The following is an 18,443-nucleotide window of genomic DNA, read 5'->3' on the forward strand; positions in this document are numbered from 1 at the left end:
AATCCCTCCCTCCCCCATTGCTAATGACAGCCGAAAGATGTAGAGCAGAGAGAAAGATGCATAGCAATAGAAGATATCTTGAAGGCTGACAGAGAGAGAGAGAGAGAGAGAGATGAAAAGGTTAGTGGTTGTCACCATCTTTCAGAAGTTCTCATATTACTTCAGTGTGCATTGTCAGGTGCATGAAATTTGGTCATAAATGGATGCATTGGTCAGAAAATGACTTTATTGTCATATTTGTGAATGGTCACTAAGGTAGTCACTAAATGAAGAATGGTTCCACTCATGTAAATGTGTATCTTTTTGCCTATGTGATAATCACTTGTGGATGTTGGGAAACAGCTACTAGGCTGTAAGGAAGGGTCAAGCAGAGATACAGCTTGAAATCATTGTGCAACTGCAAATGACATAAGCTTGACCTCTCCCAGGACCAATAAAACCTTAGCTGGCCATTCTCAGGGGAGGGCAAGCAGTCTAGGGAGATTCTTAAAACATGGGTAGAAATCAATAAAGTTGTTTACTGTGCAATAATGTATCTATTTACAAATGGCTGTGTTTGCTTGTGCCTGATAGTATTTCACAATCTTCTCAGAACTTAATATGGGATAGAGCTCTCAAATGATTGAAATGGGATTTTTTTTTAATGTGCATGTTTGGAGAAATAAGATGTTTGCCTTTTATGACTGATTAAATGTTAGAATGGATTGCTCTATGGTTAAGTAGGGTGAAAAATGCTCCTCCATAGACATCTGGAGAGGTAGTTACAAACAGTCCCTGAAATAGAGAGATCTATATAATTATAGTCCAATATCATTTCTTAGGTGACCTACAATGCTATAGCCTTGCAACTTCAGACACACCTGAATTGTACTGATTATATGGACTTTTAAAAATCTGGCCTTAGAATATAGTACTGAGATTGTTTTGGTAGTGGAGCTATGCTAAAACCTGGATCGAGAAGTGTGGCTATACAAATCCTGATAGAATTTGACTAGAAAGCAATCCGACTGAACACCCTGGAGCAATGAAGAACTGGAAATAATTAACTTTGAGATTAAATTCAAAATCCCCTTCCATATAAAGATGTTAGAAAAAATGCCGTGTGGTCTGTACACATGTCATCTCCTAAAACAGGTGTTTCATCTTGGCTTCCTGTTGGCTGCAATTTACAGCCAGCCCGTGTGAAAGAGCTTGTGTCTTAAATAAAGCCAAAGGAACCGCGTACAAATGGATTTCCATTTGTACTACCCTCAGGAGAGGGAGGAAGGGGGAGAGGAGGGGGAGGAGGAGGGGGGAGGGAGGGATGGACAGGGGAGGAGAGAGGGGAGGGGGAAGGAGAAACGGAGGCTGGAGGGAAGGAAGAAGGAGGGGGAGGGAGGGGAGGAAAGAGGAGGGAGGGAGGGGAGGAGGGAGAGAAAGAGGGAGGGAGAGGGAGAGAAGGGATGGGAGAGGGAGAGAAGGGGAGAGGGAGGGATGGACAGGGAGAGGAGGGAGGGGAGGGGGAGAAGGGAGAGAAAACGGAGGGCTAGAGAGGGAGGGAGGGGAGAGGGAGAGAGAAGGAGGGGGAGGGAGGGGGAGAAGGGAAAGAAAAGAGGAAGGAGGGAGGGAGAGAGGGAAGGGAGGGGAGGGAGAGAAAAGAGGAGGGAGGAATAGAGGGAGGGGGAGAGAGGCACTTTCCCTCTCAAGATGCGCTGCTGAATAAGGGAGTTAAATTCAGCAACGGTTAAAAAAAGGCGGATCACAGCTCGAACTTCCGGTGTAAACGGAAGCCGCCGGCGATCTCGCTTTTCTACGGTCCCAAGACCCCTCTAGGCCACGGCATCTCTATGGCGAGCAGCTTTCCCTTTGGGTACATATACAGGAAGCGTCTGGAAGTCACGTGAGGGTTTCTCGTGTGTTGGCTGGGCGCGCCGAGGCATTTGATCGCGTCCGCTGGAAAGCAAACAAGTGAGTAACATCCGAGCAAAGCAGTCGGCGCCCGTTTCTAAGCGAGCGGCGGGAGGGAACGGGACAACTTCTTAAATAATATTGCTTGCGACTTCCTAATCCGGCATCCCGATGAAGTTTTAGGGCTCGTCTCCAGCGAATGCTTCCCCAGTAGGTGTCAATATAACCCCCCAAATGGGGTGTCGTCTTGATATGTAGGATTGCAAAGCCTATCGTGCCCAGCCGGCATGCTGGCTGAAGGCGTCTGGAGGGGACGAGGGCATAGAAGGTAGACCACGTGGTAACGAGGGAAAGAATCCACCGCCGGGAGGTTTCGCTTTTTTCCCGCCTCTCTTTTGAACCCTACAACCTTATTTTCCTTTAAGCTTCGCTTGATTTCGCAAGTCTCTGCCTAATTTTTTTTTTATTTCACCAAGAAAATGATTTCAAAGAATACTATTTGCTAAGATATGAACTATGGATGAAGGATTACTAAGTCACAAAGATAGCCCATATTTAACATTTCTCCTAACCTGATTATACTATTTTTGTCTCGTATCTTTGCTCGGTACTGAATGAGGCTGCAATCCGTCCCCATCAAAAATGTCTTTCCAGCTCTGTTGGAAATCTTGGTACGAGGGAGGAATCCTTATCCTGCATACAAATATTAGATACTTTTTGGCAGTCTTCGATCTTGCACAGGGATCTACTTTTTTGAGTTATTTTTCTTTATCAAATCATGATGGCTCTTTGATTGTGTGCCATCAAGTCATTTTCCCCTATTCAAAGGCTTTTCTGTAAGGAGACTATTATTAATTCTGATGCTGGTCCCCAAAATGATTTTTTATAAGATATAACTTTGTAATTTTCTGTAGTATATAACTCGGCATATCAACTGGAGCAAGCCAAAAACTTATACTGTACTACATGACTTCAGGCTTATTTGCCCATGACTGACTGGGCTGTTACATAACCTATGTGAGTTATAAAACATAAGGTTATACTTTAGTGTGATGTTTGGTTCATACAATGGATGAAGTGAAAGCAAAACAAATTATGACTTGGAACAATGCATGAGCTCAGCTAGTGATTGATAAATTATTTCTGATCTCTCTGCCCACCTCTATATGGAATTGGATTGATGCACTGCAATTTCTTGGTGACTCTTTTTCTTCTTTCATTTCTTGTTTCTTTTCCCTTGTGTTCTATTTTTGCACCTGAGTATCTTTTTTAAAAAAATAGATGCAGAAATGAAAACCAGGCCATGAAGCTCAGCTGCACAGGACGCTACTGTAATGAATAAACTATTCTGCCAAGTATTTTTGAATCAAGTTCATTCATGGAGACTTATCTAAGTCCAGTCCTAGGTTAGCAGAAGAAAGTCATAAGGAACTGCATTTTTTCTTCAATTTACTTCTCTCCCTGGATAATACTAGTTGAAGCATTGATAGAAGATGATAGGGGTAATGGTTTAATGCAACGAAAGGATATGAGGTTGTGAAGTAATGAATTAATGATCCATGGTCAATCTTTGCATACTCCCAACATTAAACTGTTACTTGGCGATGGACTGATTTAATAATTTTCTTTGTCTTTCAGAACATCTCCAAAAGTAATCAACAAATGAAACAGCAACAATGTTCCACAGGCCATTATTTCAGGTATTCCATTTTGTGATTTGGGAGGCATGCTTTTATGAAAACTATGTATGATCATTGGGCTTTATGTGTTGGACTGTCTCTCCCATCTTTGAACAGTATGTCTAGTAGCTGAATGGATTTGGAGTTATAGAGGCATGGGAGTGGGGAGGTTGGATAATGTCAGTCATTCAAGGAAATGCAGATCAGGAGGTTCCCCCTCCCCACAGGATGACTAGAACACACTTAATTAATTAAAATAGTCTATAAGTGTTTTTCAAACTTTGTGTGGGCTTTAATTTCATGCTGTCTGGGGTATTTTGAGAGTTTAAGTCTACACAACTTAAAGTTTCCAAGTTTGAAAAAACATTGGTGTATTTTAACAGAATCTTATAAGGCTCAGTGGGTTATATCCCTGAGAATCAGGGAAGAGTCTGCTTCAGTCTTCTCTTAATATTTTTCATAATGTATGACAACTGATCTTGTGAAGTGGTGCGGTGGCCTAGAAGTGGTGCTCTCGCCTCACAATCAGGAGGTTGTGAGTTTGATCCTAGGCAGAGACAGATATTTCTCTCTCTGGGCACACTAAGAATATATCTGCCTGACAAAACTCTGCATTGGCGACAGGAAAGGCACCTGGGCCATTAAAACACTCTGCTAGCTCCATTCAGTTGCCCAGACTCCACCTTGCAAGGGATTATGGGATCTTTAAATGATGATGATGAGAATTGAACTTGTAAAAAATAAATTTGCATGCTACTCATTAACTCATTCCCTTCTTCTGGCCCAGAGAAGTAGCATAGTAAATAAATAGTAATTTGAAAAAAGGCAACAGTAACAGCTGCTGGCTATTTATATCTGGCTCTCTGCCAGATATAAATAGCTTAATAGGTGATAGTGAGGAGGAAGATGAGGAATAGCAGTCACTAGTGATGGCAACAATGAGGGAATAAACTTGGAGGCATTAGTATGAGGCCCCTCTCCCCACCTCTTCATAATCATCAGGAGCTAGTCTAACTAGAAGAACTGAATTTGAAATAAACTGGTTCAGAAATTAAGGAAGAAGAAAAGTTTGAATAAGAAAGAGGAACTATGTATCTTCCTCTAAAATAAAATTCAGATCAAGATCTGGTTCACAAATGCTATAATGTGGTTTGTTTAGTTACTTGAGGGCTTAGAATAGTGCATGAACTTAGTTGCTGTGATTTGTAGGTCCTGGTTTATGGCTTTGTGAGTGAAGAAAGCCTATATTGGATTCTTCAACAAACAGATGAAACTAAACTATGGTTTAACATTGGTTATAAATCTGTCCAATGATTTTCCTCTACTGTGCACGTTTTCTGCAAGATTTTAAATGTCCATTAAAAAAAACTAACCTGCCTGCCTTCTGACATTGGGTAGCAACTGTTGGCTGAAGAGGTTGCTCTTATTTCCTGAATAAGGGCTTTTAATTTGGGAGGCTCCTGTTTTCCAATCTAGCTACCTAAAGCAGATATTTGCCTGTCCTACCATTTCATAGGCTCATTGCTAAAGTATGAGAACTCTGCTCAGGATTTTTGATTAATCCTTTTGTGTGTATGTGTGTGTGTGTGTTAGTAAATATATCAGCATGGATGACAGCTGCTAATATGGGGATAATGTGACAGTGATCACCTATATAAAACAGCAACATGTTATGTATTTTCCTATTCACCTGCCTGTTTTTACCAGTTGTGTAAGGCTCACTCGGGGAAAGTTCTCTTGCAGCCTTCCCCCCATATGGGGGAATTGCAACTCTCAAAGTCAGAGTGGCTGTGCTGGATGGGAACTACAATCTAAATGTAGTTGAGAGAAAATTCTCTCCATGGAACGATGTCAGCAATTGGAATGGCTGCCTTATGTATTTTCTTTCTCTAGGTGATGCGCCAGTTTGTAAGACATGAATCTGAGATCTCAACAACCCTAGAAAGATGTAAGTAGCTTCTCAAGGGACAAAGAATGGAGGTCTGGCTTCTTAGGGTCATGTAGTCACAATGCATCTTCTATGCATTCTTCTTTACCACCTGCTGTTGATGTTTTGTTTAGCTTTAAATCGTATCCAACTGCTTGGTCGAGTAGGACAGGATCCGGTCATGAGACAAATGGAAGGAAAAAACCCTGTCACAATTTTCAGCCTAGCCACCAATGAGATGTGGCGATCGGGAGACAGTGAGGTGGTTCAAGCAGGTAAGTGTGTGGTGCAGTAGCTTGTTGACTGTTTTGGCATTAAACTGAATTATGTATGGGCTCAGTCTCCTTTGAGACTGTATGCTATTTGTGTTGTGATGTCAGTGATATGCATGCATCTATGTTCTCTTCCCATGTCTACAACATATACAGAAAATAAATAAATTATATATATATATATACATATACATATACATATACATACACACACATAAACACACATTAATCTCTAATTACAGTTGTACTCATAAGTTTACATACCCTGGCAGTATTTATGATTTCTTGACCATTTTTCAGAGAATATGAATAACACAAAAACTTTTCTTTCACTCATGGTTAGTGTGTGGCTGAAGCCATTTATTATCAATCAACTGTGTTTACTCTTTTTAAATCATAATGACAACAGAAACTACCCAAATAACCCTGATCAAAAGTTTACATACCCTGGTGATTTTGGCCTGATAACATGCACACAGGTTGGCACAAAGGGGTTTGAATGGCTATTAAAGGTAACCATCCTCACCTGTGGTCTGTTTGCTTGTAATTTGTGTGTATAAAAGGTCAATGAGTTCCTGGACTCCAGACAGACCCTTGCATCTTTCATCCAGTGCTGTACTGATGTTTCTGGCTTCTGAGTCATGGGGAAAGCAAAAGAATTGTCAAAGGATCTGTGGGAAAAGGTACTTGAACTGTATAAAACAGGAAAGGGATATAAAGTGTTCAAACGTTAATCAAGAAGTGGAAAATAAGGGGTTCTGTTGAAACCAAACCACGGTCAGGTAGACCAACTAAAATTTCAGCCACAGCTGCCAGGAAAATTGTTCAGGGTGCAAAGAAAAACCCACAGATAACTTCAGGTGAAATACACGAGACTCTGAAAGTATGTAGTGTGGCTGTTTCAACATGTACAATAAGGAGGCACTGGAAGAAAGATGGGTTGCATGGTCGAGTCGCCAGAAGAAAGCCACTACTATGCAGATGCCACAAAGTATCCTGTTTACAATACGCCATACAACACCAGGAACAAGCCTCAAACCTTCTGGCACAAAGTCATTTGGAGTGATGACACCAAAAGTGAGCTTTTTGACCACTACCATAAATGCTACATTTGGAGAGAAGTCAACAAGGCCTATGATGAAAAGTACCCATTCCTACTGTGAAACACTGAGGTGGATTGCTGATGTTTTGGGGATGTGTAAGCTACAAAGGCACAGGAAAGTTGGTTAGAATCAGGGGTGGGATGCTACCGGTTCTGCCTGTTTCTATAAAGCCGATAGCTCTGAAGAGCAGCAGGCACAAAACTGGTAGTAATGCCGGTTGAATCCCACTCCTGGTTAGAATTGATGGCAAGATGAATGCAGTATGTTATCAAAAGTTACTGGAGGAAAATTTGCATTCATCAGTCAGGAAGCTGCGCACGGGACGTCCTTGGACATTCCAACATGACAATGATACTCAACACAAGGCCAAGTCAAACTGTCATTGCTACAGCAGAATAAAGTGAAGGTTCTGGAGTGGCCATCTCAGTCTCCTGACCTCAATATAATTGAACCACTCTGGGGAGATCTTAAACGTGCAGTTCATGTAAGGCAGCCCAAGAATTTACAGCAACTGGAGGCTTTTTGCCAGGAAGAATGGGCAGCTTTACCATCTGAGAAGATAGCCTCATCCACACATACCACAAAAGACTTCAAGGTGTCGTTGATGTTAAAGGAGGCAATACACAGTATTAAGAACTGGGGTATGTAAACTTTTGATCAGCGTCATTTGGGTAGTTTATGTTGTCATGATTTTAAAAAAGAAAACACAGTTGATTGATAATAAATGGCTTCAGCCAACCACTAACCATGAGTGAAAGAAAAAAAAATTGTGTTATCATTCATTTTCTCTGAAAAATAGCCAAGAAATCATAAATTCTGCCAGGGTATGTAAACTTACCAGCACAACTGTAGTGTCCCTTGAGCCCAATATAGCAGGAAAAAAAGGACAGTATATTCTTTTCTTCTGCTAGGGATAATTAAATGCCTTGCCATTTTGGAAAGCTCTCCAAATAGCATTTCTCTTAGATTCTTGGGCTCAAAATTATATATGATCACAAGCTCTCAATTCTTAACTTTTAGCATTCATTTTTAACACCACCTCTTCTTGCCACCGCCTGCTAACGGTTTTCAAAGTCTTGGAGTCTTGTCCTAGCAACGAATTGATAAAGCTGCTCCTGATTGTAAAGTGGGAGGTCCTTGGGTTTACTAAAAATATTATTTAGACAGATTGTTTTTTTTTCCCCTGCAGCCCACTTACTCACTGAAAGATCATAAAGTACAGTTTTGGTGAACTGAGCCACTTCCACTATTTGCTTCTGGGAAACTAATGAGAAAAGCCAATAATATCAAATTTTAAAAGGTGAAAAATTCCAAGCAATGGTTAATACAGATGGGGAGAGGGGTTCTTATGGGGCTAGCCCAGCCCCAAAGTTGTGTGGATCTCTGTATTCCCTATGCAAGGCCACACAGCCAAATGTTGACCCCTTTGTGAAAGGCTGAGAGATCAGAGGCTTTCCTTACGTCTGAGAACAGGACTTTCCTCAATGGAGGGGCAGCGGTAGAGAGGGCTTTCTTCCTAGATCCTGCTAGTTGAAATTCTTTGAAGGGCTCTGCAGAGTGGAATAGACTGATGTGGTGGTGGGGTGTGTGTGTGTGTGAAGCTAATTCCGTAGGTAACCTGGCCTATGCCTTGTAGGGCTGTATAGGTGACAACCAACATCTTGAATTGGACTCAAGCAAATTGGGATTCAGTGCAGTTCATGGAACAGAGGTGTTATATGTGCCTTTCTTCGGGCACTTAGTATGGCTCACATAGCTGCATTCTGCACCAGCTGAAGCTTCCAGACACTTTTCAAGGGTAGCCACAAGTAGAGGCCATTGCAATCAGGATATGACCAGGACATGAATTACTTCACAGAGACCCTCCCTGTTCAAGGAGGGAAGTAACTGGCACAGAACATAGAATTGGCCTAAGGCCGTCCACCCTACAGCTGCTGCCTGTTCTTTGAGCAGGAGCCATGAATCCGAGAGGACTCCTAAGTTAATGAACCTGGTCTGTCTGGGCTAGTGTAACCTCATCCAGAATGATAAAACTTGTGGATACAAAGGGGCCTAACTCACAAGCACTCCATGTATTGTACTGATGCCACTGTTAGATATTATAGTGATGCCACTGATATTGTGCACGACCAAATGTGTGCCATCCTTGAGGGTGGGCCAGATTGCAAGGGAGGCCGCATGATCTGAATAACCATGCCACCAAATCTCGGATATTTTGGAGTTGCAAACTGGGATCTGGTTGCCTATCGCTATTACAGCCAACACTCGGGAGATATGCAGGATCTCTGGTTGTTGCTAAAAATCTTTTCTATGTTTTATGACCTAGATGATGTTACACAGAAGACTACATGGCACAGAGTTTCCGTGTTCAGGCCAGGGCTGAGAGACTTAGCTTATCGGTTTGTGAAGAAAGGGTGAGTTGAACTGAGATGCAGGTGTTGGGTGAACTTTTTCCAACATGCACCATTCAAATAAGAGTTTATTTCTAGCATTCCAGGTTCATAATTCATGTCTTGCCTAATGCTGTCTGGGAGGAGCTGGCCTTTCTTGAAACTCTTAATCATCTTCCCAATGATAAACTCAAAAGGTGGCTGTATCTTATTTCTTTTGGGTGTGCTGTTTTCTATTGTACTCTGGTCCTTGGTACTGCTCTGTGCGCTGGAGACAGACTTGAAATGAACAGATTATGAGTTGCATTTACTTTTAGCATAGCTGGCTGGGGAATTCTGGGAGTTGAAGTCCACCTGCCTTAAAGTTGCCAAGGTTAAGAAACAATACCGTAGAGCAAAGGTTTTTTTTTTCTTATTGGGGCTGGTGGTAAGAAGAAAAAATAGGCCACAGCTCTCTATCATTTCATTTTTTTAAAAATACCCCCCGCCAGGGGGGCAGTTAGGAAATTAGGTGGATACATATCGTGTTTCCCCAAAAGTAAGACCCTGCCTTATATGTTCTTCTGCCAATAAAAAAGACACCAGGTCTTATTTTCAGGGGGGGAGATGTCGTTCACTAACTCCCTCACTTACGTGTGTTGCCCCTGGCCTCCTTTTTGCTGTCAGAGGCCTTCAGGAATTTCTTCAGCAGGCAAGGCCAGCAAGGCTTTCCTGAAGGCTTCTGCAGTTGATAACAGAGCCCCGGATTGATCCAGCTGCAGAAGAAATGGGCCGAAGTATGCTTAATTCTGATCCTTAACTATAATAAAGAGCTGGGAGCCAGTTTGGTCTAGTGGTTAAGGCTTCAAGCTAGACTCGTGATGGCAAAACTATGGCATGCCATTTGTGCCAGCACGCGAGCTGCAGGTAAACTTACCTCACTGCGCATGTGCACACCTCACAGCTGATTTTCGGCAGGTTTTCGACCTCCCAAAGGCTTCTGCAGGTTTTGCAGGTTGAAAACTAGCCCCGTTTCGTCACTTCCTGTTTTTTTCTGAAAATACTGGAAGTGACAAAACAGGGCTAGTTTTCAGCCTGCAGAAGCCTTCCTCAAGCCTTTGGGAGGCCGAAAAGGGCCTCAAACCTGCCGAAAATCAGTTGTGAGGTGCAGTGCAGGTAAGGGGAAGGAAATGTGGGTGGGTGAGTTGTGCGCGCATGCATAGGGGGCGTGGGGGAGCACGTGAGCGTGCAAGCGCTTGCACAATTTTTGGCACAGGAGCCCAAAAAGGTTAGCCACCACTGATTTAGACAGTGGGAGACTGTGAGTTCAAGTCCCACTTTAGCCATGAAAGGCAGTTGAGTGACTTTCAGCCATCACTCAACCCAATGTACCTCACAGTGTTGTTGTTATGAGGAAAAAAGGAGGAAAATTGTAAAAATAATAAAGACGGAACGTGAATAAATACAGGAAAATATAGAAAGAAGAATGAAAATAAAGAGCTGCAATTAATATGCTATTATTTGTATGTTTGGTTCTTGATAGTGCTCGGATCTACGTGGAAGGAAAGATAGATTATGGCGAATATATAGATAAAAACAACGTGAGGCGGCAAGCCACAACAGTCATTGCAGGTAAGATGTTTTGAAATGCATGGGCTAAAAGTGAAGGTGGATCCTGCACTGCTTCCTGGAGGCTCTTAAATTTAGAGGATTAGGTCTCCTTGAATCCCCATTTCTTCCACTAGATGTCTCTCTTGGATGCTCTTCTTTAAAATGTCTGCAGGAGCACAAAGTTCTTAATACAATGTTCCATCTTAAATTACTGCCCTCATCCTCCCCTACCATACTGGGTTGGAGACTATGGAGGTGGAAGCCGAACTTATCTGATAGATACAAGAGAGGCAAGATTGTTTGTCTGAGAACCGACAGACAACCCTGTCACTTTCTATCTTGTAAAGAATGTTGTGTTTGCTTTGTAAGGGAAAGTAAGCTGTGGCTAAAAGTTCAGGTACAGGCATGAAGCAGGAAATACTTGAATGTCTGCCTGGGCCATTGATTCCTCTTCCTGCATTTTCTCTCTGCTGGGCTTAGTGTTACAAGAGAGAGACTTTACAAACAGGAGAAGGAAGGAAAGGTTTTTAAAAACGTATTGAATATTTTTACAAAGTTAAAAGCTACAAAAATGTTAAAAATAATACAAAGAAAAAAAATGAGAGAAAAGTAGAAGTGAACCAAGAAAAATATTTTTAAAAATGACATCCAATCTTCTTTGTAGCAATTACAAACAGTTAACCCTATTTCTGCCTTACCAAATTATGTAACATAATTCCCTTCTTCCCATATAGAACCCTTTTTAATCAATAAATCCAGAAATCAACAGTTCATTTTTATCCATTCTCAGTGCAAAGTCAATAAAAGGTTTCAGGTCCTTTGTAAAAGTCATTGTTGTTCTTTCCTTTACCAAACAAATCAATGTAGCCATTTCTATAAGCTCTGCCATTTTCACAGCCAACACTTCCCATGAAAGTATGTCTCTTCAAGTCCAAAAATGACAGACTGGTGATGCCCTTTATGGACCATCTTTTCTTAATGATGTAATGTTGTGTTCATGGACATACACATTTAGAAGTGAACTTGACTTGAAGAAGACTATTACATCTCTGTTTTGACAGTGGTTTGCTCTCCAAGCTTCTCATTTAGGCTCTGAACGTTTGTTACCATGCTAGGTAACATCAAGTGTGTTGTTAAGAATGTCGTGTTCTATTCCTCTTTAGCTTATATATGTCTCGTTGTGCTGATGTGGTCAGTTGGTTGCATTAATGTTTGGCATTATTTTCAACTGCTGAAAAGTTGGTCGGTTCCGTTATTGATTAGTCGTTTGAATGGTCTGGCTTCTTAAGTGTTCATATGCTGGATCTAAATTAATATGCTTCTTAATATGCTTTTGTAGAATACCAGGCTTCAGTAAATTCATGTGTGTGGCAACTGTTGGCATAAGCTAAAGAGGAATAGAACAAGGTATTTTTAACAAAATCCCACTGGTGATGTTACCTAATCTGTTAACGAAATGTTCGGAAACTAAATAGCAAGCTCTGAGAGCAAACCACTGCCAGAATCTAAAACCCAAGATATAAGTATTTTCTGCTACGTTTCTATTATTTTTAAAGAGCACAAGATGGCATGCATTATTCTCCCTTTAACAAAAACCTCCATAGCTACTTTTAAGTCTCTGTTCAAAGACTGATGGATAAGAGAAGGTGCCCATGAGCTTAACAGTGGAGTAGGCACTTGAAGTTGGGACTTCTAATCCCATAATTACCATTATTTCACTGGCTCTTAGATGGCTTATAGGAACTAGCATGCTAGATACCACTAAGCAGGGAGTGATCCTCACGAAAGTTGATATGGTGCATGTAAAAAATTCCAGTATCTTCAAGTACAGGTAGTCCTCAACTTATGATCGCAACTGAGCCCCAAATTTCTGTTGCTGAGTGAGGCAGTTGTTAAGTTTGCCCCATTTTTGTGTTAAATTAGTAACATGATTAATAAGTGAATCTGGCTTCCCTATTGACTTTGCTTGTCAAAAGGTCTTAAAAGGTGATTACATGATCCCAGGACTGCAATAGTTGTAAGTTTGAAAAACGATCGTAAGTCACTCAGTGCCATTGTAACTTCGGTCACTAAACAAACTGTTGTTAAGTCGAGGACTACCTATACAAATAGTCTGTAAAGCAAGATGGAAAAGATAAATCTGAAAAAATGAAGTTGCTGCTCACCAAATCCAGCGATATATATATCTATATACGTATATTGTAGTCTTAACTCAGCTTCTTGTGTTGATACATCTTCAGATGTGTGATGGTGTCTCTTATTGTTTGTGCTTTCAGATAACATTATTTTCCTGACTGATTCTAAGGAAGCGTTTCCTGAGTCGACTTAAAAGAAAAGGAATGAAGCAAATGGGATTTGGACTGAGGGTTAAGCTGTGCTTTTTTTCCCCCTTTCTATTGTAAGCTTTTCCTAATACCATGATCATGTCTTTGTTGTCTAGCCTGATAAAAAATAATTTTTTGTAGAAAAAGAATATGCATTCAGTTTCTTGCCCACTGCAATCAAGACATTCTTAGCAAATCATCATAATAAATCACCCGGAGAACAATTACATAACAGTAAAACAGATCACTTTTAAAATACAGTAAAAATAGATGATGACATCTATAAATCAAAGGCTCCTTAAACAATTCTGCTTTTAATAATTTCCTGAAGCTGAATATAATTTTGCTTTGTTCAGACTTTTGACATATGTATGTCTCACTTCTCAGAAAATCCTTTTAATGGAGGTGAGAGAGAAAGGTGCATTATTGTTTGTTTCTTTGTTTTGGCTGCTTTGCTACGTGTGATGCAAGGAACGTTAAATAAGAAGTACATCTTTGCTGATTGGTGAGGTCCAGAGCCAAATTGTTTAGCAGCACTTCCAGTGGTGACATAACGTTTCAATAGAGCTCTTGTGCTCTCCGAATTTTGTTGTTTGGTGCAGACATTGTGCAGACATTTCATTACCCAACTTAGGTAACATCCACGTAACAAGCAAACTCAGAGCAGCAAAAATGTCAGAGATCAACCCTGAGCTACAGGTATGTTCTTCTGTGGGTATGATTTCTATATTTGAAGCGGGCTCCTCATGCAGCTCCATGATCAGTTGAGAAGAAGAGGTGCGATCTTGTAAGGGTGCTCACTTCTCTAGCAAGCGTTTCCTGAGCAAAACAAAAACCCTGTGTAAACTTCTACACCGCTGTTAAAGTCCAGTAACGCTACTGTACCATCTGCTAAACTAGAGTTTTCAGCTATACGCCGAATCTAGACACCATGATTGGAAAATTGCTCTCAAGAGGCAGCTGCCTGGCCTCCATTTTTTCATTCAGCTCTGAGCACAATTTACAGTTGCTTGCGGCTCCCAGATCCTACAATGTCATACATACTGTGGCAATTCAGCCTTTTTTTTAATAAGCACACCCAACAGACATGCAAAATGTTATGATATGTACAGAATAACCCTTGAGTAACAAGGATATGCACATGGAAACGTTTATGAGAGTAGTTACGAATAATTATTCAGCCACACACAGCTACAGTGAATTGAGTTAAAGTTTACTTTAAGAAATAGCACAGTTCAATAAACGGTCCAGGTCATATATGTTTTACAGTCCAAAGAATATCCAATTACAAAGTCTTACCGGTTGCCTTTGTCATGTACAGTAAACAAAGATATCAAAGTATAAGCACAGCTTAGATAGCAATAGAATGTCAGAGACAGAATGTCAGAGATACAAAATGTCAGAGCAAGCCATGATCTGTAGCTCCCTCTTACCGCAATTCGCAATACAATCCACCAGTTGGAACATAGTACAAATCAATACAGTGACTTTGTCTTAAAGCTACAAACATACATTGTTGATTTATACTGTATATTGCCAACCCAACTAATTGGTGGACAGATTCCTAACAAAATATCTAGTAGGCTTGATATATTTCTTTTGCAAAAAATGCATACAGTGGAACCTCGGGTCATGAACGTTTCTGTCCACAACCAAATCGGATGACGACCAAAAATTTCGGAAAAGTTTTGCATCTGGTCGCAAACAGATCCTCAGGTGACGATCAAATACAGGCCTGGCAATTTTCCCTGCCATGCCTTTTTTTTTTTTTTTTTGTCCATACATGCACAGTCTTGTTTCCTGTCATGACCAAATCAGTTTGCGACTGAAGTTCTGGAATGGATTTTGGTCATGACCTGAGGTTCCACTGCATTTGTAAAAATGGGTGAGCATCACCATAGAATGCTCTAGTCATGGCTCTGAAGGTTTCTCGAAAGAACTAAAGAAAAAACACTTAACAAAAAAACCCCCTAAAGTTTCTCAAAAGAACTAAAGAAAAACCACCAACACAAAAACTGGACTGTAGAGAGCTTTCTCAGCTCTTTTTTAAATCTGAAAGTGATACTGGCTAAAGGAGTTTCCCTCTGCACCATGCTAGCTTTTCTCCAACAGAAACGGGGTGTTTTTACACCTATGGTACATTTGGGGTGGGGGAAGGGGGCTTCATTTGGAAGAAAGCCAATTTAGCAGCTGAGATGCTGAAATTGGATTGGGGGAGATTCAGATTCAAATCCTTCAGTGAAGCAACTTACTGGATAATTTTAGACAAGTCACCATCCCATTGATTGATTTGGCTTCTTGTGGGCTGAAATACAGGTAGTCCTTGGACTTACAACCACTCATTTAGTGACTTCAAAATTACAACAGCACTGAAAAGTGAATTATGACCGATTCTCGTACTTTTGTGACCATTGCAGCATCCTCATGCATCACATGATTAAAATTCAGGCGCTTGGCAACAGGCATGTCTTTAATGAAGGTTGCACAGTCCCAGTGTTGTTTGAACATTTCCAGCTGGTTTCTGACAAAGTCAATGGAAGAAGCCAGATTTGTTTAACCACATGAGTTGCTTCTCAACAGCAGTGATTTTCTTAACCCAAAAATAAAAATAAAATGGGGCACATCTCAGTAATCGCCTTGCTTAGCAAGGCTCCATTATGGTCACAGGTCAAGGATTACCTGTGCATTGCTGCGATAGGATGGGCAGAAATTACAGCCCGTATTTTTACCCACACAGGCTTTGAAATAGTGTTTTTTTAGACCCAGCACATCAAGAGCGACATGACTGGAGAAGCCAGTCTAACTTGTATGTTACGTCATAGATACGAAGGTGATGGCCCCAACTTGTCCCCAACCTGCATTCTTCCAAAGCCAGTGCAGTTTCATGACCTTTCAATCTTCCTGCCAGCTTCCGTGTTCTTTCCTTTCTCCATTATCCCATGAATGCCTTTCTCGCCTCAGGGCCCTTGCTGATGGAAGCCTTGATGGCACCAGGGAACATTTGAAGCTTCGTTGATAATCTGCAGATGAGTCACGCAGGTGAAGAGCTGGTTATTTCTCAACCTGATGGCAGCTGAGCAAAATAAAAAGGAGGAGGGAGGGGGGAAACCATGAGAAGTCACAGCATGACTCAAAGCAGACTGGCCAGTGTTTGCAAAGTATTCTTATGAAGGTCAGATCATATTTTCCTAAAATGATATTTTCCACACCTCGAGCAAAAGGAGGATCCTGACAGCTTCCACAGGGAAAAAAAAATAACAAATGTGCTTCAGAATCAAAACAAGGCAGGGCACTTTTCAGCAGAAGAGAAAGCTTTAGGGAAATCCATAAAGAAAATGTGGAGGCAATTACCTTTTATTTATTTTTCCCCCCACCAAGCTAATGTGGCATCGTTGCTGTAGATCAAGAAGTCTTTGAATTTTGCTTTTGTCAAGCTTGGGGTGGAAGCCAGTTTCTTTTGACCTCAGTTTACCCATCTATAAAATGGGAGGGTTACTGGTTTACTTTACAGCAGGGCTTTTAAACTTGTGGCCTGTGAGCCGCATGCATCATGTGCTGGCCATGCCTACGCCTGGTTTGGCAAAGGGGAAAAGTCGTGATACATCATGTGGCGACGCCATGACAACATGAGTTTCACACCCCTCCTTTACAGAATAGATGCTGATTATAAATCTAAGGAATATTTAAAAGTTCTAAACTAATATATCAGAAATTATCTCAGCACCATACTGAAATCCTTAGAATACAAGGATTGTTTACACACACAACATAATACACGATAGACAAGCCACAAAACTTGGAACCAATGAGCCAAGTTTACTAATCATGCTAAGCCAGAATTCCTCTATTTTCTTAGCAGATTGTATGAACCCAAACATGGGGTATATTATTTGTGGTTTATAATTAAAAGTATGGAATAAATTGAAAGAGGCCAATTTATGGGTATTTGCACTTACAGTGCTAAAAAAAAAGGAATAACACCATTCCAATTTCCAAATACTTTCTGACTTTATATACTATACTTTATATATCCAAGCTGGGATTTTGATTGTAAAAGGGCAGCCAGTCGTACTGTTTAACTTAGAAAGAAAAAAAATCCTTTGCATATTAAGCCTTTCAGTATAATTTCAGAACCCTGTATATACACAGAGATCAGCTGCTAATGATCTTACCAGTCACATAAATTGTGACCCTTGCTATGAGATCTTTACTAGTGCTGGTAGGTTTTTAAAAATGTTTTTATAGTGTCTTCACTAAGCATGGACTTTTTCTTTTCAAGAATAAGCTACCGTATTTTTCGGACTATAAGATGGTCCGAAGTACTTAGCTTTTGGGGAGGGAAAAAAATATCTGCCTCTGCCTCCCAGCAATTTGCCTCCTTGCAGCAAACAGCAAACAGCCTGGTCAGCTTCAGCACAGCCTGATTAGCACAAGCAGCTGATTGTCAGTTGGATCGGCCTCCCGACGATCAGTTGTTTCAGGCTGCAGGGATCGCCGTTGCCTATTGCTGCTTCTATGCACCCCATTTTCGGCCTGTTCCAGGAGGTGGAGATTGGAACAGGCCAAAAATGGGGCATGCGGAGGCTGAAAATGGCGCACGCAGAGGCGGCAATAGGCGATCCCTGCAGCCTTAAACAGCTGATAGTCGGGAGGCCGATCCAACTGACAATCAGCTGCTTATGCTAATCAGGCTGTGCTGAAGCTGACCAGGCTGTTTGCTGTTTGTTGCAAGGAGGCAAATTGCTGGGAGGCAGAGGCAGAAGGGTGGGGGCCAGCGAGTGGGCAGGGCTTCATCAACATTCGCTGTATAAGATGCACAGACATTTCTGTCCACTTTTTTTTGGGTGGGGAGTGTGTCTTATACACCAAAAAATACGGTAGATCTTTAGGTTACAAGGGCCAGACAGTGTCTGGCTTAAAAAGCAGCTACATGGTTTAACTGGTTTTTCAGAGAGTCTGTCATTTTTAATCACATATTTCAATTCTATTTATGTGGTGGCCACTTGGAGACCAACAGATGATAACCCTGCTTATAAAGGAGGAGTCTTCCCATATTCTGGGATTGGTGGTGTGGCAGAACATAGTTCAGGATGGTAGTATTTTTGTCTGTCTTTGAGCTACTTGTAAAGCTAAAATTAGAAACCGTGCGCTACAAGACATGGGTTTGACCGAGTCCCTTTCTGGACACCCTGAATGTGCTGCAAGGCTATAACTGCAATTTGAACCCCACAATTATTTCTACAATTTGCAGAGTTTTGCATGTGATGCCAG

At 41.2% G+C, this 18,443-nt stretch overlaps 1 protein-coding gene across 2 annotated transcripts; it reads left to right on the plus strand.

The window, feature by feature from the left end:
• Positions 1-1,801: 1,801 nt before the first annotated feature.
• On the plus strand, positions 1,802-13,318 carry SSBP1 (single stranded DNA binding protein 1). Of its 2 annotated transcripts, none has more exons than XM_026695073.2 (7): positions 1,802-1,947; positions 3,526-3,587; positions 5,460-5,514; positions 5,628-5,768; positions 9,195-9,282; positions 10,781-10,869; positions 13,125-13,318. In XM_026695073.2, exons 2-7 carry the CDS (start codon positions 3,564-3,566, stop codon positions 13,175-13,177), a joined length of 450 nt encoding a protein of 149 aa, XP_026550858.1. In that variant the 5' UTR covers positions 1,802-1,947; positions 3,526-3,563; the 3' UTR covers positions 13,178-13,318. The 2 variants fall into 2 exon arrangements, with proteins under 2 accessions (XP_026550858.1, XP_026550859.1); XM_026695074.2 differs by having other exon boundaries at positions 1,942-2,097.
• The last annotated feature ends 5,125 nt before the right edge of the window (positions 13,319-18,443 follow it).

Source organism: Notechis scutatus, chromosome 6, assembly GCF_049901735.1.
Source record: "Notechis scutatus isolate UNSWTSFEM ecotype Mainland chromosome 6, rNotScu1.2, whole genome shotgun sequence".
Taxonomy (NCBI): Eukaryota; Metazoa; Chordata; class Lepidosauria; order Squamata; family Elapidae; genus Notechis; species Notechis scutatus.